Here is a 26,834-nt window from a genome sequence, read left to right as displayed (position 1 = left end):
AGACTTTGTTTTGCTCAAACGGGTTGCATACTGGATTCTCTGTCTTTCTTCCAACTATCAGCCTTGACTATGATAAACTAATACATGTGAGATAAGTAAAACAAATACCATGCCAAATTGAGACATGGTGTCCCCAAAGCAGAATTTCTCAAGAAACAAGCTATAAAGAAAATAGAAACCAGTATTTGGATTCTTCCACAAACATATTTAAATATAATCAACCAGATGTTAATGCTATTGCAACTTAAATGCAAATACATATAAAAGGAGAGACCAAGCAGAAACAAGGTAAGAACTGAGGAACCATGAGGCAAGCTATAGGAACCCTCTCTGTCTTTCCTCTAAAATCGCATCCATCGGGGTTATGAATAAGAAGCTATACATCTCATATCTAAAATATTTTGGTTTCTCACTCTGATATATTGAAAATAAAATGTAAAAAAAATCCCATCTGAGTGGAATGGACTAGGGTCTTACTAATTACTACTGCTTGTGCACCTAGAACTGCTGCTGTAATGGCTGAATGTGCTCTCATATGGTCTAGAAGATTTTTGATTATGACCTGGTAGTAAGTAGATGATAGTATTATGATACTAGGATAAGAGGAAATGGCCTCAAGTTGTGGCAGGGAAGGTTTAGACTGGATGTCAGGAAAAATTTCTTCACCAAAAGGGTTATCAAGCATTGGAACAAGCTGCCCAGGGAAATGGTTGAGTCACCACCCCTGGAGGTATTTAAAATATGTGTAGATGTGGTACTTGGGGACATGGTTTAATGGCGGACTTGGTAGTGTTAGGTTAACAGTTGGACTTGATGATCTTAAAGGTCCTTTCCAACCAAAAAGATTCTATGATTCGATGATACTATAGGTGCAGAAAAGGAGGTGGTAAAAAATAAACCTATTATAGCTCAGCATAAGCAAACACACAAACAGAGCCTAACTTGGATAAGTAAGGAAGTTGATAAGACACAGTGATATGTAGCTAAGTTGATCAGTTTGATGTGTGTGAATAGTAAGAACGAAAATAAAGCAGTTGCTTGTTCTGAAATTTTGATTTACTTGCCAAACTAATTAGGAACTGCACAGGTTCAAAAAGATGCTAGTTTGTAGCCAGAATAATTAATATACTCTTGCTGATAAAATAATAATTGTTGATAAAGTTGTGACATCATTAATTTAAATGAGTATTATAGTTAGCCTATAAAAGAAAGATACCTCACCTAATAGTGAGTTACATAAACAAAAGTAGTTTAGGAGATGCCTGCAGAAATAGATATATAAAGAAAGAAAAGGTGAAGAGTATATACACATTCTGGGGATCACCTTCTGAAACCACAGCAATAACCATTAATTTCTGACCTATCTTTCCAGTTAAAACACTTAGCCTAAATACGAGGTCATAACTGTTATGATGTGCTCTATATTATCATAGAGTCATAGAATGGTTTGGGTTGGAAGGGACCTTAAAGATCATCTAGTTCCAACCCTCCCTGCCATGGGCAGGGACACCTTTCCACTAGACCAGGTTGCTCAAAGCCTCATCCAACCTGGCCTTAAACACTGCCAGGGAGGGGGCATCCACAGCTTCTCTGGGCAACCTGTTCCAGTGTCTCACCACCCTCACAGTAAAGAATTCTGCACTTTGCTATAAACAGAAGTTTGACGGTTTTAACAATGAAGAAAAACTCACTGATGTCTCTTGACAATAGTGGAGATCTATTGGAAGACAACTGGCAACCTGTGGTTTTCCTGCAAGAATTTCTCAATGGCTATTCAGATGTGTAAACCTACTACCTAACCAAATAGCAAGTGTTTAAATGGCTGTGTTTTTACACAAAACCTTATTAATGTATGAGACTTACACTGATAACTTCTGAACACAGACAAGATGAGATGTAAAAGTATAAGTCTAGGAGTATGGGATATTTTCACTGTATATAAATGTCTGTGTAGCATGTAGATAAAATAAAAATAATTTTGTTTAAAAAAAAGCAAATAAAAACCCACAACAAAACAGAGTAAGATGTAATCACATCACACAGCCAGAGGTTTTTCATCATAAAAATAATCCAATAGATGTGTTTGGTTTTTTTAATCTTGTTCCCCAGTGAAACGATAACTATACATTCATACTACTCATCCATGTGACCCTTAGTTTTCTCCTTAGTATAACTTGAATTGACTAATTAATATTAACCAAATTTGTCAGAGGAAGGAAATAATAAAGATTTCTAAATTGCGACAGGCTTAATGAAAATTACCAAATTGATAACAGAGAGATTCAAGTTAAGGAAGTCATCCTTCAGCTTAATGTCATCTCCCTTCAAAATGCCAATGGTCTATCCATAGACAGCAGATATGAACCAGACAAAATACATGTCATTGCTTGCTCAGGTTCACATCTAGAGGATATAGGAAGAGAGCCAAGACTGTTGGAAGGGAAAGGGAAGGGAAAGGAAAAGGGAAAGGGAAAGAGAGAAAACAAAACCAAAGAAAAACAAAAAGGAAGCTAAAAAAGCAGAAATCAATAAATAGCAGAATAGGTTTTGTTGTTGTTGTGTTTGGTTTTTTTGTTTGCTTGTTTGTTTTTTATTAGGGGTTCCCTGAGAATACCCCTGTATACAGAACTACGTCCTTCAACTAGGAGGATGGCAGATAGGGTAGATCGGATGTTTAGGGAATGGAGGTCTGTTTGACAACGTGTGCTGTCGCTGACTCAGAGTTTGTCCCAGTCTGTAACCATCTTAAGATCAGATTGTTTGCAAATTCAGGAATAGAGACTTGGAGACCAGCCATTCACACAGATTGCCTGGTGCTGAACTCATTTCATGTGGAGATCCACAACCCTATCTCTGTATGAAAGAAGCTAAAAATGTTGAGGCAATTGATGCGACTGATGAAGTAATGGAAGTGAAACTCAAGTCAAGCTTCTCAGTACTCTGAATAGACTCACAGGTCAGAATAGACAACTGTGAGAGAAAGAAATTTTTTGCACCAGTTTGCTCTCTGATGTTAGTTATCCAAATGAAACCAGAGCCAAGCTTTTAAGAATGGTGTCCAGGACAAGAAATGCTATCTGCCTCTATGTGGTTTAGGATACATAAGCAGCACAAAACGGTCTCAATAAATACTTTAATTCAAAATGTTGATGATGCAAGCATGGCACCAAACTAAGAGTATATATAAGCAGCATTGTCATAAAAATAATAATACATTACTATTAAAAAATAGAGAAAGTATGTGATTAAGAGATGTATGTTGAATTCCTAAAATACTTTATTTCTGTTTAAACAAATAAACAACAAAAGAAACATCTTCTGTTAATTATGATGAGTTGAGAATAAGAAGCCTGACTTGTATATGAAAGAGGCTGAGGTTTGGATTTTAGGCTTGAGATGTAATTTTCAGGGGCCTGAAATAAATTTTTAAAATAAATAACAACACCTATGTTTTCATTATGCTTTTTTTCGCTCTTACGATTTCATCAAAGAAAAGTTCCAGTGAAAAGTTCCGCATTTCATCTATGTATATGTATTCAAATACCTCTGCTACAATACCTATTTCCTACAAATGTTAACTGCTCAATAATTTTAATTGGAAAATAAAGTAGTCCTTTAAATTAAGGATATTCCATATAAATGCGAAAAAGTTTTGAGTCCTTTCTGAATTTTCCTTTCTTTTTCTTGTTTTTTACTATGCAGAATATTTTAAATAAATGTGTTTTGGAGGCATTAGAACAATAAAGTAAGCTGAATGAAGCACAGCATTCAAAAGTCAAGAAATCTGCCTTTGTGACATTAAACTACTGTATAAAAAAAAAAGTCTTTTAAAATTCAATCATAAAGATTTACTGAATTTGCATTATGTGAACATATTTTCCTTCTTTGAGGAAAACCCCTTTTCATTGTTTGTCCAGGTTTTCTTCTTCTTTTAAAGAAATGGTTTTACAGTACTGTTCTATCCTTCAAAGATGACAAGTCACTATGCTATTTGTATGCTTCATTGCAACCATATCACAGAATCACAGAATCACAGAATCAACCAGGTTGGAAGAGACTTCAGGGATCATCGAGTCCAACTGTTGCCCTGACACAACCCTGTCAACTAGACCATGGCACTAAGTGCCATGTCCAGTCTTTTCTTAAACACATCCAGAGATGGTGACTCCACCACCTCCCTGGGCACCCATTCCAATGTCTAATGACCCTTTCTGAAAAGAAATTCTTCCTAATGTCCAACCTGAACCTCCCCTGGCAAAGCTTGAGGCTGTGTCCTCTTGTCCTATCGCTAGTTGCCCGGGAGAAGAGGCCGACTCCCACTTCACTACAACCTCCCTTCAGGTAGTTGTAGACTGCAATAAGGTCACCTCTGAGCCTCCTCTTCTCCAGCCTAAACAACCCCAGCTCCCTCAGCCGTTTCTCGGAGGTCAGACCCTCCAGACCCTTCACCAGCTTGGTCGCCCTCCTCTGGACTCGCTCCAACACCTCAACATCTTTCTTGAAGTGCGGGGCCCAGAACTGGACACAGTATTCAAGGTGCGGCCTCACCAGTGCTGAGTACAGAGGGACGATCACTTCCCTAGATCGGCTGGCTACACTATTCCTAATAGAGGCCAGGATGCCATTGGCCTTCTTGGCCACCTGGGCACACTGCTGGCTCATGTTTAGCCCGCTGTCGATCAGCACCCCCAGGTCTCTTTCCGCCGGGCCGCTTTCTAACCACTCTTCCCCCAGCCTGTAGCGCTGCATGGGGTTGTTGTGGCCAAAGTGTAAGACCCGGCACTTGTTCTTGTTGAACCTCATGACATTGGTCTCGGCCCATCTGTCTAACCTGTCCAGATCCCTCTGTAGGGCCTTCCTACCCTCCATCACAAATTAAAGCTCTGAAGGTTTGACTGTTAAAGCTGTGATAAGCACTAAGTGCCTGTAAAAATCTCTAATTTTACTTGTCTTTGTATTTTTCCTTTAATACAACTAATGTCCACTACCTAGCTAATCATGGGAGAAAGTTTCCAACAAAGTATTGAAAAACAAACAAACAAAAACCCAAAACCTACTTTCTCTCCTAAATCTTACAAATTTGAAAAAGTTCAGAAGGAAGAATTTTTTAAGAAATGTGACATAAAATAAGTTACTAGGAAGTCAGATTCAATAACATTTGAGATATATAAAATGGCGGTCTAGTTTTTTTACCAGTTATGGAAGGGTAGGTTGTTTTCCAAGCCCCCAATAAGTTTCCAAACTGTGTGTGAATAGAAGAAAAGCATAAGGGTTTACTAAAAAAGCATTTCTCTGTCATTGATGGTTGTCTGTGTACTGAAATAGCTGAAATAAGCGGAGAGGTTTGAACCACTAATTTACGATTTCTTCTTTGTATTAGGCAAAAAAAAAAATTACATGCTTTCTATACAAGAAAAGTTGAAAGATTCATGTTTTAAGGGAATCATTTCAAAAAAGTAAATTAAGTTTTAATTTCACTGCTGCAAGAAAAATATGAATCATAGCATTTTAAGGCAAAGAAGACTTTCTAAAGCAAAGTGTTAGTTTAATTTACAAGAATTTAAGAACACAAAACAGGGCATTTCAGGAAACGTTCTGACTGATAATCTTCACCTCACACGTGATTATTGCTACTGAATTATTTTGTAAGGTTAGTCACTAGCTTCCAGCCAAACTGTTAAATATGAGAAATAACCGCAGTCAAAACTTTATAGCCTAAACATACTTAGGTTAATTTTCAGTAAGTTGCATTGCTGTATTTCCAGAGCTAACGATTTCAGCATACATATCCCACAAAATAATATTGCTAAATTTTTAACAAGTAAGGCTTACAGATGAAGCAATTGTTAAAAATCATAAAATTGATGAGCATATCCCCATGTAATTAAGCTGTTGATGAAAAGTTTTTCTGAAAAGTTTTTCTAAAAAGTTTACTATAAATACTAAAATTAGATTGCTTTAAAAAACTAAAAACCAACATATCCCTAGTCACAATGCCAACTACACTGTCACAGAAATGCATTAAATTGATTTGAAACAATTTGCCCTTCATCAAAGTATATTGTTTGTTGTACTATCTTGGTGTTATTTTACATGAACTTAAAAGGCTTTCTAATTATTTTCCCAATTTCTGCCAAAAATTAAATTTGAGCTGGATAGTCTATATCTTTTTTTTTCCCCATCTTTTTAAACATCATTATCCCTTCCTATTCCCCTCTAGCTGTAGTGCTACAGCTTTGAGGTTGCACAGATAATTGCTAATGGTTGAGAGTTTGGACAGTATAGAAAGCTTGTGCTAGGATTGATAATTTACATATCATGATCCTTGTCAACTCCCTCAATCTTCTTCCCATCAAGTATTTAAAGGTCCCCTGTTTACTGACCTGCCATTAGCCAGTTTCCAAAGTTCATTGGATGGCTGACTTAAAAACATCCTGGCATAACAGAGCTCATTGCAAAGTTTGAGTACTAAGTTTACAATAAAGCACCCAGAAGTTGCTACTAACTTGAAGGCTCTAGCAGCTGAGAGCTGGAAAGTTTTGCATGGGGTTGAGGCTTGTGTGTTCAGACATGACAATTTTAAGCGGAGGGGAAAGGTTCAAATCACTTAGAAAATAGGTTTGGATATAGAAATGTATTTACTTTTGCGTATTCAGTTCAAACTAAATTCTAAAAGCTATGAAGCTTTAGAATCAAATGCATGAATTTCTGCTGTGATATTTTGTAGAATTTCTGCAAAAATGCTGTCATTTAAGCTGCCAACAGAAACTTGCTCAGCATAAGAATAGCTATATTATTTTTTTAAGAGATTGTGAGAAATTATAAATTAAATCTAGCCAGAAAAGTCTTTTCTATAAGGTGCTTCATTCCCCTGAGAACAACAAGAAAATGCAAGGTGCTGCTTGAACCTCATTAAATACAACAGAAGTTATTAAAACCAACTAAAAGAATTTTTTTGTAAGAAAATCGCTTTGACATTTAGTTATGAGCTTTCTCATGATAATGAGAAATGGGGGAAGTAAGGAGGGGCAAGAGTAGAACTTCTGCCTTAGATTTCCGGTGGGCAGACTTTAGCCTGTTTAAGAGGCTGGTGGACCGAGTCCCTTGGGAATCGGTCCTGAAGGGCAAAGGAGTCCAGGAAGGCTGGACATGCTTCAAAAGGGAATTGCTAAATATTCAGGAGCAGGCTGTCCCAGTCTGTAGGAAGACAAGCCGTTGGGGAAAAAGACCAGCCTGGTTAAGCAGAGAACTTAGGCTAGAACTTAAGGAAAAAAAGAGAACCTACTTGCTCTGGAAGAAGGGTCGGGTAACTTGGGAGGTCTATAGGGACGTGGCCAGGTCATGTAGGGAGAAGATTAGAAGGGCTAAAGCTCAATTAGAGCTTGATTTGGCTGCTACAGTCAAAAATAACAAAAAAAGCTTTTACAAATACATGAACAGCAAAAGGAGGGTCAAGGAGAGCCTCCACCGCTTGCTGAATGAGGAGGGTAGTGTAGTGTCAGGGGATGAGGAAAAGGCAGAGGTGCTCAATGCCTTCTTTGCGTCGGTCTTTAATGTCAAGACCGGTTGTCCTCAGGAGACTTGGCCCCCAGAGCCTGAAGTTAGGGACGGGGGGCTGTGTGAACCTCCCATGATGCAGGAGGAGACGGTTAGTGACCTGCTGTGCCAGTTGGACACCCACAAGGCTATGGGCCCAGATGGGATTCACCCCAGAGTAATGAAGGAACTGGCAAATGAACTTGCCAAACCACTCTCGATTATCTACCAGCAGTCCTGGTTAACTGGACAAGTTCCAGCTGACTGGAAATTAGCAAATGTAACGCCCATCTACAAGAAGGGTCGGAAGGACGATCCAGGGAACTATAGGCCTGTCAGCCTGACCTCAGTGCCAGGCAAGGTGATGGAACAGATCATCCTGAGTGCCATTACACGGCACATGCAGGCCAATCGGGGCATCGGGGCCAGCCAACATGGATTCATGAAAGGCAGGTCCTGCTCGACCAACCTGGTCTCCTTCTATGACCAAGTGACCCGCTTAGTAGATGAAGGCAGGGCTGTGGATGTAGTCTATCTAGACTTCAGTAAGGCATTCGACACTGTCTCCCACAGCATCCTCCTAGACAAACTAGCTGCCCGGGGATTGGATGGGTGGACTCTTAAATGGGTTAAAAACTGGCTGGATGGCGGAGCCTAGAAAGTGGTGGTGAACGGGGCAAAGTCCAACTGGTGGCCGGTCACTAGCGGTGTTCCCCAGGGCTCAGTTCTGGGGCCGGTGCTGTTCAATATCTTTATAGATGATCTAGACGTAGGGATTGAGTGCACCCTCAGTAAATTTGCAGATGACACCAAGCTGTGTGGGAGTGTCGATCTGCTGGAGGGTAGGAAGGCACTACAGAGGGATCTGGACAGGTTAGATAGCTGGGGCGAGACCAACGGCATGAGGTTCAACAAGAACAAGTGCCGGGTCTTACACTTTGGCCACAACAACCCCATGCAGAGCTACAGGCTGGGGGAAGAGTGGTTAGAAAGCGGCCCGGCGGAAAGAGACCTGGGGGTGCTGATCGACAGCGGGCTAAACATGAGCCAGCAGTGTGCCCAGGTGGCCAAGAAGGCCAATGGCATCCTGGCCTCTATTAGGAATAGTGTAGCCAGCCGGTCTAAGGAAGTGATCGTCCCTCTCTACTCAGCACTGGTGAGGCCGCACCTTGAGTACTGTGTCCAGTTCTGGGCCCCGCACTTCAAGAAAGATGTTGAGGTGTTGGAGCAAGTCCAGAAGAGGGCGACCAAGCTGGTGAAGGGTCTGGAGGGTCTGACCTATGAGGAACGGCTGAGGGAGCTGGGGTTGTTTAGGCTGGAGAAGAGGAGGCTCCGAGGTGACCTTATTGCAGTCTACAACTACCTGAAGGGAGGTTGTAGTGAAGTGGGAGTCGGCCTCTTCTCCTGGGCAGCTAGCGATAGGACAAGAAGACACAGCCTCAAGCTTTGCCAGGGGAGGTTCAGGTTGGACATTAGGAAGAATTTCTTTACAGAAAGGGTTATTAGACATTGGAATAGGCTGCCCAGGGATGTGGTGGAGTCACCATCTCTGGATGTGTTTAAGAAAAGACTGGACATGGCACTTAGTGCCATGGTCTAGTTGACAGGGTGGTGTCAGGGCAACGGTTGGACTCGATGATCCCTGAAGTCTCTTCCAACCTGGTTGATTCTGTGATTCTGTGATTCTATGTGGTCTACAAGTGGACTGAGTGTTTTATGAAGAAAGTTACTTTGCATCCACAGAAGACCTTTCGCAAAAGCAAGTGAAATGCAGCATATGTGTGACGCAGTTTAAATGTAACGTATTTCATAATGCATGATACAATCCAGTGTTTAATAACTGAAAAAATAGTGTCATATTAGGAATTCAGATTCATTACTAATTATTGTGACACTGTAGTTTCATACATACTTGGGCCTTCCTGTATTTCCACTGTATTTAATTTATTAATCATTTACTTTCTCAAATGATTTTCAGGGTAATGATACTGTGGAAAGTATTGCAACCCAAAAGGGAGATAAATTTAATTGCATAGGCTTTGTTTTCTTCAGAGATACAATTTACAGTAAAGGTGGAAGGACCAACACTGTACTGTAGTCCTAAGTGATAGGTTGTAGAGTAATAACGATAAAACAATTGCCATTTTAGTCAAAAAATCATACTGAAGGAAGGGTTAGAAGAAGTACTGCATGTCTCTAGTGAGAACACTGTACTAGTGCCAGAAATGCCTGTGACTGATAGATTATGAAGTGGTTGTCTCCTACAGAGATATTCAAAATGTTATTAAACTGAAAAACAACTATGGAGTGTGATGTGATCATGGGGGCCTGCCTTCTTAAGTTACTAAAAATAGCAATTAATATGAGCTAAGACTCTTTTAGATTTTTTTTTTTTTTTTTTTAGGCAGTCATGGAAATAAATGTGGAGTATGCAGTCACAGGCTAAATCCCGTCAAATGCAAAGGTAAAAAAAAGAAATTTGACAATTACTTGATAAGTAATTTTGAAAAGGCAAAATTTGATATGTGAAGAACTCACAGTGTAACAAACAGAATAAACAATTCGGGATACAAAATTGACTAAGTTAAAAAACTTGACTCAGAAGGAGTTTTGGGATACCTGTAAGTCAAAATATATCCCAATGCAAAAAGGAAAAATTGCAAACCCTTTTGTCAGTCATAAGCAGTTAAATTAACATCCCCAGCAAGATGATTACAATATTTAATTGGTCTGCAAAATGCAAGAAAAAATAAACATGAGTGTTGAAATTCTCACTCTCAGTTCAAGTCTTTTCTTATTAGCCTAAAGTCTAAGCTCTTAAACCAGGAATTATTTCTTATTTTCTTTCTCAGGTACTCAGAACATGGAATTCAGCTCCCTCAGAAGCAGTTAGTTGCTATTGCAACACATAAAACACATGCATCATGCAAATAATCCAATCATTTTCCAGTCTTAACTTTCAAGATAAATGAAACTAGAGGTGTTCTATGTACTATGATATCTGAACTTCGATATCATAGATTAGAAAGTAGCCATTAATAAACATTATAAATTCATAAACAAATAAGTTAAATGAATATGTTGTCCTCAAATTTGTCCCTCCAAAAAAAATTCTAATTAATTTAAAATAAATCCTGTGGATGTTAAGTGCACTCATTTGTTATAATTATGTGAAAGAAACATTTCAATAATTTATATGGATTAAAAAAGCTCAAAATATAAAATTATGATGGATTCTTTTTATCAAATGTCTTCAATATGGTCTTTATCCAGCAGATTTCTATGCAATGTCAAGTAATGTTATAAAATAAATGCTGCTAGTTTCTCTTATTTAGTTATTTCTGATTTATTAACCCTGTAATTTTGGTTTGTATTCTCTGATCAGGATTCATATGCTAGCTCAACATTCTCAAAGCTACAACTGAAATATCTTGTGACCACAAGCTGCCATTACGAAGGAAGGAAAATGAACATATGCAACCAAAATGAGATTAATTAATCTGTAAAGGATTCTATTCTTTCCATTAGCCCAGACAGAATTAAAGACCTATATCTTAAGATTAGCTATCTAGTTTCGAATTTTCCTTCAAATTTTATATAAGTTCCTACAATTTCTACATATTACATTACATTATATTATATTACATTATATATTATTTTAATCCATGAAGCATGTTTAACTTTACTGCATAGTGGCCTATGTGCTTTCATGAAAATTTTCTTCACAAATCCAATTTTAAGTATAAAAATTTTGAGATTAATCAGTGGGTTATTTATTTTACACAAGTTGTATTTTATGTTTGCCGAAATTTAAGCCTTTTTTTTTTATTCCTTTTGTCGCTTGTGAATACAATTAGAGTTATACAGATAGTACACGTTTCTTAAAAGAAGATTTTTTGGTTTTCAAAAAATCTAATCTCAGTTCTCTGCAGTTTTTAGTCTCTGATATTAAAGCCTATAAAGATGCTACTAAAGATCTGGAGTGAATTTTGTAATGAAAAATTTTCTTTGACGGTAGTTGAATTTTAAGCTTACGTTATATAAACAGACTACATACGTTAGAACAACAAAGTTAAATCAGTATCTCGTGACCCAGAAAAAACAAGGAAATTTTTTTTCCGAAGAAAATTTTTGAAGATCTGTACTTACACATACAACACTGTTCTGGTATCACCAACTTTTCCAGCATCTCCAACAGTAAGAGTATCATAGCCTCTTTCCAGTTCAAACTCTTCAAAAGCAAGCTTTATGACCTATTAAAATTAAATAAGTCAGTTATTTCAAAACACACCCACAGGTTATCTGATCTGTTCTAGTCTTAAAACAAGTTATTTGGCTACCATAAGTCAGGTCATGAAGCACTCATGATTTCAGTTAGTCTGATTTGAGAAAGATATATAGAAAAAAAAAAGTTGAGAAACTGTATTTTCTAACACCAAGAGGGAAATCTTTGCCATAGTATTTTAGAGGTATAACATACTAATGATACCAATCACCTCTACCTGGTGATAATTGTTCTTATTATTGGAAAGTTATTATAAACAGTAGTAAAAACTTTTTTTACTATAATAATTATATAAAAATTACATAGCTTAATACTGGAAGTACATGAAGTTAAAACCTTCTCATCTGTTGAATTATACAATAATAAGATGGCAGGTATGAACAATCAATTCATAAGAAGGTGGAGGAGGCTGGTGCACAGAAATAAAAAAGCAGAAATTTCCTTACATAAATTACTAACACTAAACTATGATTTCTCTCAATGTCTAATCATGAATTGCCCAGAAAATTAAAAACTTATTTCACAGAATTGTTTCAAAAAGTGTTTATAATTTATTGAAACTGTAATTTTATAAGATAAAGTATGAAAACACATTCAGTTTTGTAGTGAAGAACACTTCTAACAAGCACTTTTTAGAGTTCTGCATTGGTGAGAAGTAGTTGCAGGTTGTATGCATGTATACATGTGTGCGCTGCACCTTTTTGTATTTTGATACCAAGGTTTCTGCAGACAACTTGATATAAAAGTGCAGAGTCACTGTGAGTTTCCATAAAATTATTCCTTTTATCTTTATCTCTTTGGACTGTGAACTGCCTGAAGGAAAGAAGCCAGAGAGTGGTGGTCAATGGGACAGAGTCCAGTTGGAGGCCTGTGTCTAGTGGAGTCCCTCAAGGGTCGGTACTGGGACCAGTACTATTCAATATATTCATTAATGACCTGGATGAGGGAATAGAGTGCACTGTCAGCAAGTTCGCTGATGACACAAAACTGGGAGGAGTGGCTGACACACCGGAAGGCTGCGCAGCCATTCAGAGAGACCTGGACAGGCTGGAGAGTTGGGCGGGGAGAAATTTACTGAAATATAACAAGGGCAAGTGTAGAGTCCTGCATCTGGGCAAGAACAACCCCATGTACCAGTACAAGCTGGGGACAGACCTGTTGGAGACCAGCGTAGGGGAAAGGGACCTGGGGGTCCTAGTGGACAGCAGGATGACCATGAGCCAGCAGTGTGCCCTTGTGGCCAAGAAGGCCAATGGCATCCTGGGGTGTATTAGAAGGGGTTTGGTTAGCAGTTCAAGAGACGTTCTCCTCCCCCTCTACTCTGCCCTGGTGAGGCCGCATCTGGAATATTGTGTCCAGTTCTGGGCCCCTCAGTTCAAGAAGGACAGGGAACTGCTAGAGAGAGTCCAGCGCAGAGCCACGAAGATGATTAAAGGAGTGGAACATCTCCTTTATGAGGAGAGGCTGAGGGAGCTGGGTCTCTTTAGCTTAGAGAAGAGGAGACTGAGGGGTGACCTCATTAATATTTATAGATATGTAAAGGGCAAGTGTCATGAGGATGGAGCCAGGCTCTTCTCAGTGACATCCCTTGACAGGACAAGGGGCAATGGGTGCAAGCTGGAACACAGGAGGTTCCACATAAATATGAGGAAAAACTTCTTTACGGTGAGGGTAAGTGAACACTGGAACAGGCTGCCCGGAGAGGTTGTGGAGTCTCCTTCTCTGGAGACATTCAAAACCCGCCTGGACACATTCCTGTGTGACATGATCTAGGTAATCCTGCTCCAGCAGGGGGATTGGAATAGATGATCTTTCGAGGTCCCTTCCAATCCCTAACATTCTGTGATTCTGTGATTCTGTGATTTATACTAAATTTTGCAGATACCCCTGGGCAGACTATCACACAGCTTCAGCCATTGCATGAACATGCAATTAAATTTTCTTCTGTTTTGTGGGTAAAACTAATGTTTGGGTCAGGTTTGGGCTTTGCGTATCAGCCATATTATGCTACTATTTTGGCAGCAATGTGAAAAACAATGGTTTCCATCCACTTAAGTTTATTTTTATGTGATCTTCAAGGCAGAATTAATCTCATCCAAATTTTAGCCCTGTAAAAAGGCAGCATTCAACCTAAGCTAGTTGTTTAAACTTTCTCAGTATTAAAAAACAAGCCAGTAAATCTCATTTCTCTGTGTTGGAATGGGAAGAGCCTAGTTCTGTCAACTTCAGAGATGAACGTACACGACTAGTGTAGATGAGGCTTACATTGAACCATGTTGTTTCAGTTTCTAACCCAAAGAAAAGCCTGTTTCTAATAAAATACCCACTGATCTAAGATAATATATTGCCTCTTGCTATAAATTCATGTCTTGTTTTTCATATCTTGCTTTGACATCTTTGCTATTTGTATGTTTATGTTTTTAAAAGTATGCTAATATTGACTCCAAGACTAAGACCCCTTGTATGTTTTAAAATAGAGTTAGTATTTTCAGGAGTGTCATTAAAAAGTAAAAGACTGGGAAATTTAAAGAAAAGCCAAATGGTCCTAGGATGTCCATCGCTATGAAAAACACTATTAACACAAATATCTGTATAATTATTTCGATGAGAGGTCAGAGGTTTTTTTTTTGTGATATAATACAGGTCCTTTACAGCATATTTTGCAGACCTGCCAGATTTTGAGATAAAGTGTACTGCATTATCTACATTATGTTTCAATACTCACAAGAATTTCAGTCAATATACTGTAGATAAAATAATACACATTTCCATCTGCTCCTGATGTACCTTCTAGTATTCCTTGATTATAACAGTGGTTAACATGCAAGATTTCATTATGAAATAAAGACTAATAAAGCCAAAGAAAAGCAAGAAAAATATGCAGAAGCACAAAAGCAGAGTTGTTTCTGGCAATAAAAATAACTATGTATATAAGACTACTACTTTTAATGCAAATTTTATTTTATGTTGAGGGGTAACTTGATAGAATATTCCACGAGAAAATATGTTAATGTATTATTTAAATATGCCCCATTTGGTTAGACTCACAAACTCTTTTATATTACAATTTGAAACCAAATGTGAATGTTCACCTCTTTAATAATAAAATAAGTTACAAAAAAGTAATTGGATATAAACCATAAATGAAAGATTTAAAGACATGGTTAAGCATATAGGAAAAGTCACAAGAAAATTTCCTTATGGGAAATACATTGTGTGTGAAGAAATATTAGATACTATTAAAAACCTTGTTATCTTCATTTCTGTGCTAATCGCTATTCTATGCTAATATATAAAATGTGTTGGAAATACATTCGAATGGTTGAGACTTAAGAGGTCTAACTTAAATTCCTTTAACCTCATTCATAAAACCTAGATTTTACCATGTAAACATTAAGCACCCAGTCAAATCATGGCTCCTTCTACAGGCAGTCGACAGAAAATGGCACCTAGAACATAAGTCACATTACCTGTCTTAAGGTGGACCAAACTTCCATTTAGAGTTGCCCTTACTATATGGGGAGTTTGGATGACTATGGGAGACTAATGCTTACGTAGATATATTTATATAAAATTAGTTTCTCTGTAGATAAAGCTCTGAATCATCAGAAGGATTTTTAAGATTTGTTAGATGGAGGAAGGGCTGTTTGTCATTTTATTGTTGAGAAAGAATGTAAGACAGTTTTGTACGGATATAGATATTAATACAGCGTGGGAAAAACTTAAAATTATAAACCAATATCTGCAAGAACAATATGCCCATATGTGGCTAAATAATATTGATTTATATACCAGGGAGAAAAAAAGCAGCTCTGAGACTTCTCCAGATTCAATGTTGGTTTGCAATTAAAAGAAATCCAGTAATACTAATCTGATCATCATCATTAAATACCCTTACTCTGAACTGATAAAAATAAAGAAAATAATTAATTTTCATTAATAAAAATTGGAAATGCAAAAATTACTTCTAAACCTATTATACATGTTTCTGGATGATCAATTATACTTCTTACAGAAGAATGATCCTGTTTGCTTTCTGAAATGTGTAAGACAAAATTCCCTTATAAGCAATTCAGAATGATTACTTAGGATTAGATAAATAGACTGTGAAAACAAAAAACTTAAAAATAGGAGACATCTAAGGAGGTACCTAATGGAAGCTCTGCAAGTGAATTTCCTGTCATAATTACATTTTACTTAGAAGCATTTTCCTTTATCCTGGCCACTCCCACACTTTATACTTCTGCTGGCGTAAGTGCTATAGCAAGTAAAGGGGAAAGGCAGCACCAGAGTTGTACTAACAGAAATTTCTGTATGGACATTCTTCCTGGAAGAATCAGTAGAGAAAATGGCAAGGCAACACTTCCAAAATGCCTAGGTGTACATCTTATTTTCACTACTACTAAGACCTATTTTATAATCTCTTAAATATGTTAGAAATTTTTGTATTCAATATAGTAAATACAAAGTAAAAAGTGAGAGCAGTAAATTTTGTTTTAAGATGCAAGTAGAGAAGAGAACTACCCATAAGATGTCTCTTATATTTACAAGCAGATCAAGTAAACAACTTCAAAAAAGAACACATGTGCTAGTGGAAAACGCCTTATACCAAAAAAAAAAATTAAATAAGAAAAAGGGTCTCTTTGAAGGAGCTTCTCTTAAAGATGAGAAAATGAAGTGAGACAATTTGTTGCCTCAATAAAACTACAGGAAAATATATGAAGAACAGGGAAATAAAATGAGGATGCTTATTTTGAAGTTTTAAAATCATGAATAGAAAATGCGTTCATTATAAAGTCTTTTGATGAAAACCATTTGCAACTGTTACAGGCTACTCCATTTTATTGATGTATTAGTTTCAAATATAATAGTATTTTCCTACTTTGCATCTTCTCCCTGCTGCTATGTAAAATTTGAAAGTAACATTGTGCAAATGTTTTTGACTCTGTCATTTCTTTTACAGACACCTCATGCTCAAAGGGATTTAGAAGCAAAAGAAGCCATTGCTACAGGTACAAACATGGAAATATTGCTATAGCCTTTCAGATTCTTAAATCTTTTTATGATTTCTAGATGAAACAAGCCAGATGCTTAAACCAGACCTTTAAACCAGGTTTTGGAGTATCTATTTCACTTAAAAATCAACATAATACAGAAGCAATGTCAAAAGACGACACCAGCATTAGAGAATACATACACGGATCCAATATTCCTCAAAGCTTTAAAAAATGTGCTGTTTCCCTAGCCCACCCTTCCTACAGCGATACAGCTTCAAGTCTTAAGTTGCTGTGACTATACTCAAAACCCCATGGAAGAGGAAACATAGATCATTGACTAGAAATAGCAATAAAACTGAGTAACTCTCATGCATGAATTCTATGGATGATTAAATTTAAAATACAGACATCTCCTTTTCACTAACTCAAAAAAACACAAGAACGCCCATATCAAATTAGTGTGTTTGACATCTTTGTCGGCAACATGGACAGTGGGATTGAGTGCGCCCTCAGCAAGTTTGCTGACGACACCAAGCTGAGCAGTGTGGTCGAGACGCTGGAGGGAAGGGATGCCATCCAGAGGGACCTTGACAGGCTTCGGAGCTGGGCCTGTGCAAACCACATGAAATTCAACAAGGCCAAGTGCAAGGCCCTGCATGTGGGTCGGGGCAAGCCCAAGCACAAATACAGGCTGGGCAGAGAATGGATTGAGAGCATCCCTGAAGAGAAGGACTTGGGGGTGATGGTTGACGAGAAGCTCAACATGAGCCAGCAATGTGCGCTTGCAGCCCAGAAGGCCAACAGTATCCTGGGCTGTAGCAAAGGAAGCGTGGCCAGCAGGTCAAGGGAGGTGATTCTTCCCCTCTACTCCGCTCTCGTGAGACCCCACCAAGAGTACTGCGTACAGCTCTGGGGCCCCCAACACAAGAAGGATATGGAGCTGTTGGAGGGAGTCCAGAGGAGGGCCATGAAGATGATCAGAGGGCTGGAGCACCTCTCCTATGAAGAGAGGCTGAGAGAGTTGGGGCTGTTCAGCCTGGAGAAGAGAAGGCTCCAGGGAGACCTTCTAGCAGCTTTCCAGTACCTGAAGAGGGCCTACAGGAAAGCGAGAGAGGGGCTTTTTACAAGGGCAAGTAGTGAGAGGACAAGGGGAAATGGTTTTAAACTGAAAGAGGGTAGATTTAGACTAGATGTGAGGAAGAACTTCTTGACTGTGAGGGTGGTGAGACACTGGAACAGGTTGCCCAGAGAAGTTGTGGATGCCCCCTCCCTGGCAGTGTTTAAGGCCAGGTTGGATGAGGCTTTGAGCAACCTGGTCTAGTGGAAAGGTGTCCCTGCCCGTGGCAGGGGGGTTGGAACTAGACGATCTTTAAGGTCCCTTCCAACCCAAACCATTCTATGATTCTATGATTCTATGATTCTATGATTCTATGATTCTATGATTCTGTGATTCTATGATTCTATGAAATAGGCTGTCTCCAAACAGAGAAGCCTATTTGGAGGGCTTGTCCTGCAAAATCTTAATTCCTCCAGTTTTTGTTGAGTGACAGCAAATTTACTGAAAACAGTTGGATTATTAATTTGAAGAAATGATGAAGGCTTTTAGTACTATGTTTATCCAACAACTGCAGTTACTTAAAAAGCATTTATAAAAAGAAATTTGCTTATTTTTCAATATTGGCATGATGATTTATGTTTTTCATTCTCAGGAACTTATTTTCATTTTAGCCTCTGCTAATGACTTGAAAAGGAACCTAATAACCACACCTGGTAGAAATTAAAAAAAAGATAAAAAGCAAATAACACTAATAATAAAACAAATAATAGCAATAATATAAAATAAAGGGTGCTGATGCTGTTTTAAAAAAGAAAGAAAAAATAATAGCAGAATCACACGAATGGAAAAAAAATCATAATTTTCAAATCCAATAGTTTGTTTTATAATGAGTATCGCCAGCTGCCTGCCCCATGCCCCAAACATTTCTCGGCCATGTAAACACAGATTGTCTTTTTCCCCATAGCTTTTCATTCTTTGGATTCACAGAATCACAGAATCACAGAATCACAGAATGTTAGGGATTGGAAGGGACCTCGAAAGATCATCTAGTCCAATCCCCCTGCCGGGGCAGGATTGCCTAGACCATATTACACAGGAACGCGTCCAGGCGGGTTTTGAATGTCTCCAGAGAAGGAGACTCCACAGCCTCTCTGGGCAGCCTGTTCCAGTGTTCGGTCACCCTCACCATAAAGAATCCTCACCGTAAGGATTGCCTATGATAACACAGTTTTTCTATATTTTCTACATTGAATGTACTTGCCACGTCCAACATAGCCATTCCAGAGCAAGTTAACTAAGGCCAGATAATTTGAGATCTTTAAAGGAAAACAATAGCAATAACCTTAAGAAAATCGATTAATTTTATGTAGTAAAGGTTAAGAAGTGATTTGACACTGATCTTAGAATAGTCCTACAAGGATGAACTTTCTGATAATGTATATAAGTAAGAACGGACATAGAGTGGCTGGAAGATACGATTAGAAAAAATACAGAATTAAATGCTAAAATTAAAATAATAAAATTCTTGTTGCTATGAAGTGCCATTTTTACTGGTAGCTGTTGGTTATGTAAGGTAGTTCTGTAAATAATCGTGCATTTAATTAATTTAAATACCTACACAGTAAGGCAATGAGCACATTATTAAACACAGTTTTGTTACTTGTGTGGAGGGAGATACACAAAAAAAACCCCCATAATGATGATTTCAGAGTTAACAGAGCTGCCACAATCTGTTTGTCAGTTAGATAAGAAGTTTGCTGACAAACAGATTTTAATCTTCAGCAATAGTGTCTAGACATGTCAAGTTTCAGTTTACCATCTTAACCATTATGACATTTTCCTTCTTCTCTTTTTGGTTTGTTTTATACATATGCAAATATGTTGCCATTTCTAAATACAGAACAGTATAAAGCATTAAAAATTAATTTTCAAGTCAAATACCAAAGCACAATGAATGCTTTACAAATTTATGTGAGCCATGTTTTTAATGACTTTTCAATCAGCTTGGTTTAAGTCTGAAAGACAAAATCAAATTTAAAACAATAAAAAGCAGAATTGCAAGAGGAAACAAACAATCATTCATATGTTCACACTAAAATGTTGAAATGCATAACTTCTGGACAATTTTAAAGACAATTATCTGAAATAGTAGCACATTCTATTTCCCATTTTCTGCCAAAGGAAAATGCCAAGTATACGGCTTTCATTTTTGCTCCTGCTGCTGCTCCAACTGTCAGAATATCAGTAGGAAACAAATATGGAAGTATAAGCTTTAAAGAAACACTATGCACTATTATATATTTTTTTTAACAGAGCAATGGAAAAGAAAGCAATAAAGCATGCATTCATTACTAACTTTCCTTGCCATTCATGAAAAATACTTCCAACTGTGCTTATATCTTTGGAGATCTTTTTCAAAACATTTTAAGCACTTTTTCTAAAATGGTGAGCAGCACACACTTGCAGAAAAGCTCAGCAATGATAACAATTAAATAAATACTTTTAGATTTGCTGTTTAAAACAAGGTCTGTAAATCCTGTTCTTCAAATTTGAAAATGAAAAGCTCCCAGTTAGCATTTGGTAAAAACAAGTTATATATATACTGACCAAGAATACATGAATCACCAGATAAGAGTTTCAATTTAAATAAGAGTTGAGAATTTTACTTCTTAAATGAGCCACCCAATGGACATGAATTTTTTTGGCCTCAGAAATTAAAGTACAAGAAGCATAGCTAGTTTACCCTGTTTGATGGTTGTCTTACTTCCTACAGTGTTGTCCTGGTTTGGACTAAAACAGAACCAATTTTCCTCTCAGTGATTTTTACTTTCAGCTGAGTTTCTTCTAAGTAACTGCACTTTCTGAAACTAACTGCATGTTTTGCAGACAGTGTCTGCTTCCACGACTGATAACGCTCAAAGTTTATAGTTTATAGAGGCACCAGTAGGGATGTTATGCAGAAAGGCTCTTGCTGGACTTATTCTTAGAGAAACCAAGGTCACTGCTAAATTCCTCACTGATTGTGAGTGAAGAGCCGAAGGAGGGTCGCACCTGCAGGGAGGAGCAGACAGGACAGGTGACACAAAACTGACCAACAAGGCATTTCATCCCATACATGTCATTCTCAGCATAAAGCTGGGGGATCACGAGGGTCTCATTCTGTTTTGCTATGGCCGGCGTCTGAAGAGGACTCTGTCTGGTTTTGTCCTGCCCTCGATCCCAATCTGTGCGTTCCTGAATCCAGTTCCTATCTGCTACTGAGTCCAGTCTGGTCCTTCCCAGAGCCTGCCCTGAAGTGTCGGTGGTGACGTGATCATCATTGGGGGAGTTAGATCTTGGGTTTGTATATATTTGTATATATTTAATTTTTTTCCATTATTATTATTATACTTTTTCATTATTATAATTTATTAAAACTGCTTTAACTTTCCAACCTGTAAGTCTCTCTCACTTTTCTCTTTTCCTTCCCCTTCTGGCAGGGGGGGGAAAGGGGTTAATAAAGAGCGTCTGCCACCGGTTTAATAGCCATCACAGCCTGTGATAAGCGTTTAAAGCATAGGTAAATTTTAAGAATTAATCCAAAGTGGATACGTGGCTTGACAGAGCACAAAAATTAAAGGGCTACATGAAGAAGTGGTTACATATCCAAGGTGCACATCCATTTACACAAACATAAATTATTCTGTAGACAGAACTCTAGATCAAAATCTGGAGAGTTAGATCTCAGCTCTGCTATTATTGTGCAGTACTTCAGGCAGTTCATTTCAGGTCCTTGAAAATTACTTATTTAACAGCATAATTCCTCAAGAGTTTTCTGACATTTTAATTCTTCTTACTTAAACAACATGTAAAACATGAACAAAATATGACAAACATTCACACTTCAGAAAAGATAGATAGTAAAAAGATCTAATTAATTCTATATGTCTCAAATCAAACATCATTGTATAAGATAAATTGAGGGAATTCATATGCCTTTGTAATGATGTGTTGGCCAGTAGAATATCCAGCAGATAACAGTAATAAAATAACAAAGCAGTGTTTGTGTTCATGACCTTAAACAAAAATTCGTTATGAGAAATCCATATCCTTATAACCAAATGAAGTAGTTCTAACTCAAATGTTATTTTTTGCTAATCATGTTGGGTAAAGCCTATATTTCATGCATTCTATAGCTATGAAACTAATTTTAGATAGTTTCCTTCAGTACTAACATTCTGTCAACAGTAGCAGAAAGGTCCGTAAGCACCTGTTTTCTCTGAGAAGTAGAGTACTTCAGCTTGTCGGTTTCTTGTTATTATGGCAAAATAGTTCCAAGGGCAAAAGCCATTTCATTTAGAAGAGTGACAAATCTTGGCATTACACTGTATTGTGCAACCAGGTGATTGAAGGGAATACTGGAAAGCCTCCAGAGGTACAGGGGGATGCCTAAATATTTACAGAAGTAAATGCCTCAGAAAAATATATCAGTGGAATTAATTTGCTAGAAATGTATACAATCTCAGAGTTCAACTACTGTTTAATGCTATTCAGAATAGAAAGTGGAAAGGTCTGAGCCATACTGAGCCAAGTTACAAACTCTGATAAAGCAGGTATGTCATGTCGCTGTTACTATGCTAATAGAAGATCCGATTTATGGAAATGAACTTTTAGTGGAAAAGCAAACAGTAAGTCAGGATATAGTGCATCCTTCTTTGGGCCAAATTCAGATGCCCACACTCAGATATTTTCTGTCATTTAAGATGCCTTTGCATCCTGCCTGACTTCAAACTGCCTCTTGAGAAGGGTATGGATTTTCCTGTGTCATACCTGATAGCCTTTCATGGACATCTTGAATATTTGGGCATCTCGTACAGTAATAAACACCTGAAGATGGCCAAATGAATTGTATACAAGGGCAAGTGTAGAGTCCTGCATCTGGGCAAGAACAACCCCATGTACCAGTACAAGTTGGGGACAGACCTGTTGGAGAGCAGCATAGGGGAAAGGGACCTGGGGGTCCTAGTGGACAGCAGGATGACCATGAGCCAGCAGTGTGCCCTTGTGGCCAAGAAGGCCAATGGCATCCTGGGGTGTATTAGAAGGGGTGTGGTTAGTAGGTCGAGAGAGGTTCTCCTCCCCATCTACTCTGCCCTGGTGAGGCCGCATCTGGAATATTGTGTCCAGTTCTGGGCCCCTCAGTTCAAGAAGGACAGGGAACTGCTAGAGAGAGTCCAGTGCAGAGCCATGAAGATGATTAAGGGAGTGGAACATCTCCCTTATGAGGAGAGGCTGAGGGAGCTGGGTCTCTTTAGCTTAGAGAAGAGGAGACTGATGGATGACCTCATTAATGTTTATAGATATGTAAAGGGCAAGTGTCATGGGATGGAGCCAGGCTCTTCTCAGTGACATCCCTTGACAGGACAAGGGGCAATGGGTGCAAGCTGGAACACAGAAGGTTCCACATAAATATGAGGAAAAACTTCTTTACGGTGAGGGTGACCGAACACTGGAACAGGCTGCCCAGAGAGGTTGTGGAGTCTCCTTCTCTGGAGACATTCAAAACCCGCCTGGATGCGTTCCTGTGTGATATGGTCTAGGTAATCCTGCTCCGGCAGGGGGATTGGACTAGATGATCTTTCGAGGTCCCTTCCAATCCCTAACATTCTGTGATTCTGTATCCCTTGTGTCCTGAAGCGTTTGATGTCATAAGGACCCTGCTTCCTATAGAAAACCTCTTAATTAAAATGTTAAGACATAAAACTGCTTATATATATTTATACATACAAGATTTTTTATGTCCATGATGAAAATGAATGAACTGTGGCTGAATGTATATTCCTGTAATAAAAGTGTAGTAATATTACATAAACATTGCATTATCATAACATCAAGATTTTATAGCACTCTGGACAATTTTTAGATAATGTTATATACTACAAAGATATTTAAATATATTGAAGTTAACTTCATTCTGAATAAAACCATGCAAATAAGTTTGCACTATGTTTTAATTATGAATAAGAAAAAATATGGATATGAAATTTTGGCATTCATATTTTCAGATTAACTTTAACTTTGAAAGTTGCATTTTTCCCCAAGATTTTCTTCCTACTGTGTTTTTAAAACATACAACTACATGGCTTGTTGGCCCAAGTGTGCTTTTGAAATAAGAAATAAGAAATTTTTTTCTAAATAATTCCCTGTATTAGTCTAGTAAACCAAAATTCAAGGCTGAAATTCTAGCCCTGTTGAAGTAAACAGAATACATAAGGATCTTCATGTTGAAATATCCTCCTATCACTTTGGCTAATACCTCAACCTATTAAAAGGAAAATGTTTAAATTATTATCTCATAAATAGGTTAGCTTTCAGAAGGTTGTCATAACTGTTTGTACTTCATCTCACAAAATTAAATTTCTTCCAATTAATAGTGTGATAATATTATAAATACAACACCATTTATGTAACCTTGTATTAAACTAGAATGTATACTTTTGAGCCAGAAAATAAATGAAAATTTAATCCAAGAAAATAAACAATCTTGCTATTTTGGAGAGATTTGAACTACCTATGGTCTAGGAAGTAGTAAGACTATTAGCATTTGACACCAAACTTTGTACTTTACTGGCCACAAATATCAGGAAAGGAGCCATGAACTGCAGCCTGTGGGAAGGACCCACATCCAACCATATTATGAATGATTGTATCCCATGAGAGGGACACTGCACTGGAGCAGGGGAAAAACAGTGAGAAAGGAGCGGCAGAGAGGATCTGTTCACAGAATCACAGAATCACAGAATGTTAGGGATTGGAAGGGACCTCGAAAGATCATCTAGTCCAATATCCCTGCTGGAGCAGGATTACCTAGACCATATCACACAGGAACGCGTCCAGGCGGGTTTTGAATGTCTCCAGAGAAGGAGACTCCACAACCTCTCTGGGCAGCCTGTTCCAGTGTTCGGTCACCCTCACCGTAAAGAAGTTTTTCCTCATATTTATGTGGAACCTCCTGTGTTCCAACTTGCACCCATTGCCCCTTGTCCTGTCAAGGGATGTCACTGAGAAGAGCCTGGCTCCATCCTCATGACACTTGCCCTTTACATATTTATAAACATTAATGAGGTCACCCCTCAGTCTCCTCTTCAGTCTCCTCTTCTCTAAGCTAAAGAGACCCAGCTCCCTCAGCCTCTCCTCATAAAGGAGATGTTCCACCCCCTTAATCATCTTCGTGGCTCTGCGCTGGACTCTCTCTAGCAGTTCCCTGTCCTTCTTGAACTGAGGGGCCCAGAACTGGACACAATACTCCAGATGCGGCCTCACCAGGGCAGAGTAGAGGGGGAGGAGAACCTCTCTCGACCTGCTAACCACACCCCTTCTAATACACCCCAGGATGCCATTGGCCTTCTTGGCCACAAGGGCACACTGCTGGCTCATGGTCATCCTGTTGTCCACTAGGACCCCCAGGTCCCTTTCTCCTACACTGCTCTCCAACAGGTCTGTCCCCAACTTATACTCAATACATGGGGTTGTTCTTGCCCAGGTGCAGGACTCTACACTTGCCCTTGTTATATTTCATTAAATTTCTCCCCACCCAACTCTCCAGCCTGTCTAGGTCTCTCTGACTGGCAGCACAGCCTTCTGGTGTGTCAGCCACTCCTCCCAGTTTTGTGTCATCAGCGAACTTGCTGACAGTGCACTCTATTCCCTCATCCAAGTCATTAATGAATATATTGAATAGAACTAGTCCCAGTACCAACCCTTGAGGGACTCCGCTAGACACAGGCCTCCAACTGGACTCTGTCCCATTGATCACCACTCTCTGGCTTCTTTCTTTCAGCCAGTTCACAATCCACCTCACTACCCGTTCATCCAGACCACACTTCCTCAGTTTAGCTGCGAGGATGCTGTGGGAGACCGTGTCAAACGCTTTACTGAAATCGAGATAGACCACATCCACAGCTTTACCATCATCTATCCACCGGGTTACGTCCTCATAAAAGGCTGTCAAGTTGGTTAAGCATGACTTCCCCTTGGTGAAGCCATGCTGAGTGCCCCTAATGATCCCCCTATCCTTGATGTGCCTAGAGACAGCACCAAGAACAAGTTGTTCCATCACCTTTCCGGGGATGGAGGTGAGGCTGACCGGTCTATAGTTACCCGGGTCCTCCTTCTTGCCCTTTTTGAAGTCTGGAGTGACATTCGCTTTCCTCCAGTCCTCAGGCACCTCTCCTGTTGCCCACAACTTAGCAAAGATGATGGAGAGTGGCCTAGCAATGACCACTGTTAATGAACTGACTGCAGCCACCATTCCCCACTCCCCTGTACCATTTGGTGGGGCAGGATGTAGAAGAGTTGGGCCTGAGAAAAAGTTTTTATCATTGTTTCTCATCATCCTACTCTATTTTTAATTGGCAATGAATTAATCTTCCCTAAATTGAGTCTATTTTGCCTGTGAGGGTAATTGGTGAGCAACCTCCCTGTCCTTATCTTGACCCATAAGCTTTTTTATCTTATTTTCTCCCCCTGTCCTGATGAGGAGAGGGAGTGAGAGAGCAGTTTGGTGGGCACCTAGCAGCCAGCCAGGGTCAACTCACCACAACCATGTAGGAGAATTGTCTTAACATTATGAATTGAAACCTTAAAGTTACTTTTAATAAAATTACTTATTAAGCTATTTGTATTTAACTATATTAAATATTAATATTCTATGACAGATCATGGTGAGAAAACAAAGTAATTTCTCCCAAAAGCCACAAGAATAATGATAGTGATGACAGCACACACATTTTGAGCCTTGTTCAGCAATGCTTGTCATAGTTTAAATTTCCAAAAACAAAAAGCACAACACAAAACCTAATTACATATTTAATCTTTTAGGTAATAAAAGTCTACCTACCTCAGCTTTAAAATCAACTCTCTGATACCTGAATGTACTTTCTCAAATCTTATAGTTATGTTGAAAACATCCCTCATATCT

At 38.5% G+C, this 26,834-nt stretch overlaps 1 protein-coding gene across 1 annotated transcript in view; it reads right to left on the bottom strand.

Moving 5' to 3' along the window:
- Nucleotides 1-26,834, bottom strand: part of CSMD1 (CUB and Sushi multiple domains 1) — a 1,320,281-nt gene that overhangs the window by 374,884 nt on the left and 918,563 nt on the right. The window contains 1 exon segment of the mRNA XM_068415956.1: nucleotides 11,686-11,789. Within this exon segment, the coding sequence (XP_068272057.1) occupies nucleotides 11,686-11,789 (104 nt within the window).

Source organism: Nyctibius grandis, chromosome 1 (genome assembly GCF_013368605.1).
Source record: "Nyctibius grandis isolate bNycGra1 chromosome 1, bNycGra1.pri, whole genome shotgun sequence".
Lineage (NCBI taxonomy): Eukaryota > Metazoa > Chordata > Aves > Nyctibiiformes > Nyctibiidae > Nyctibius > Nyctibius grandis.
Note: the sequence above shows the minus strand (reverse complement) of the source record. Positions and strands in the feature narration are given on the sequence as shown.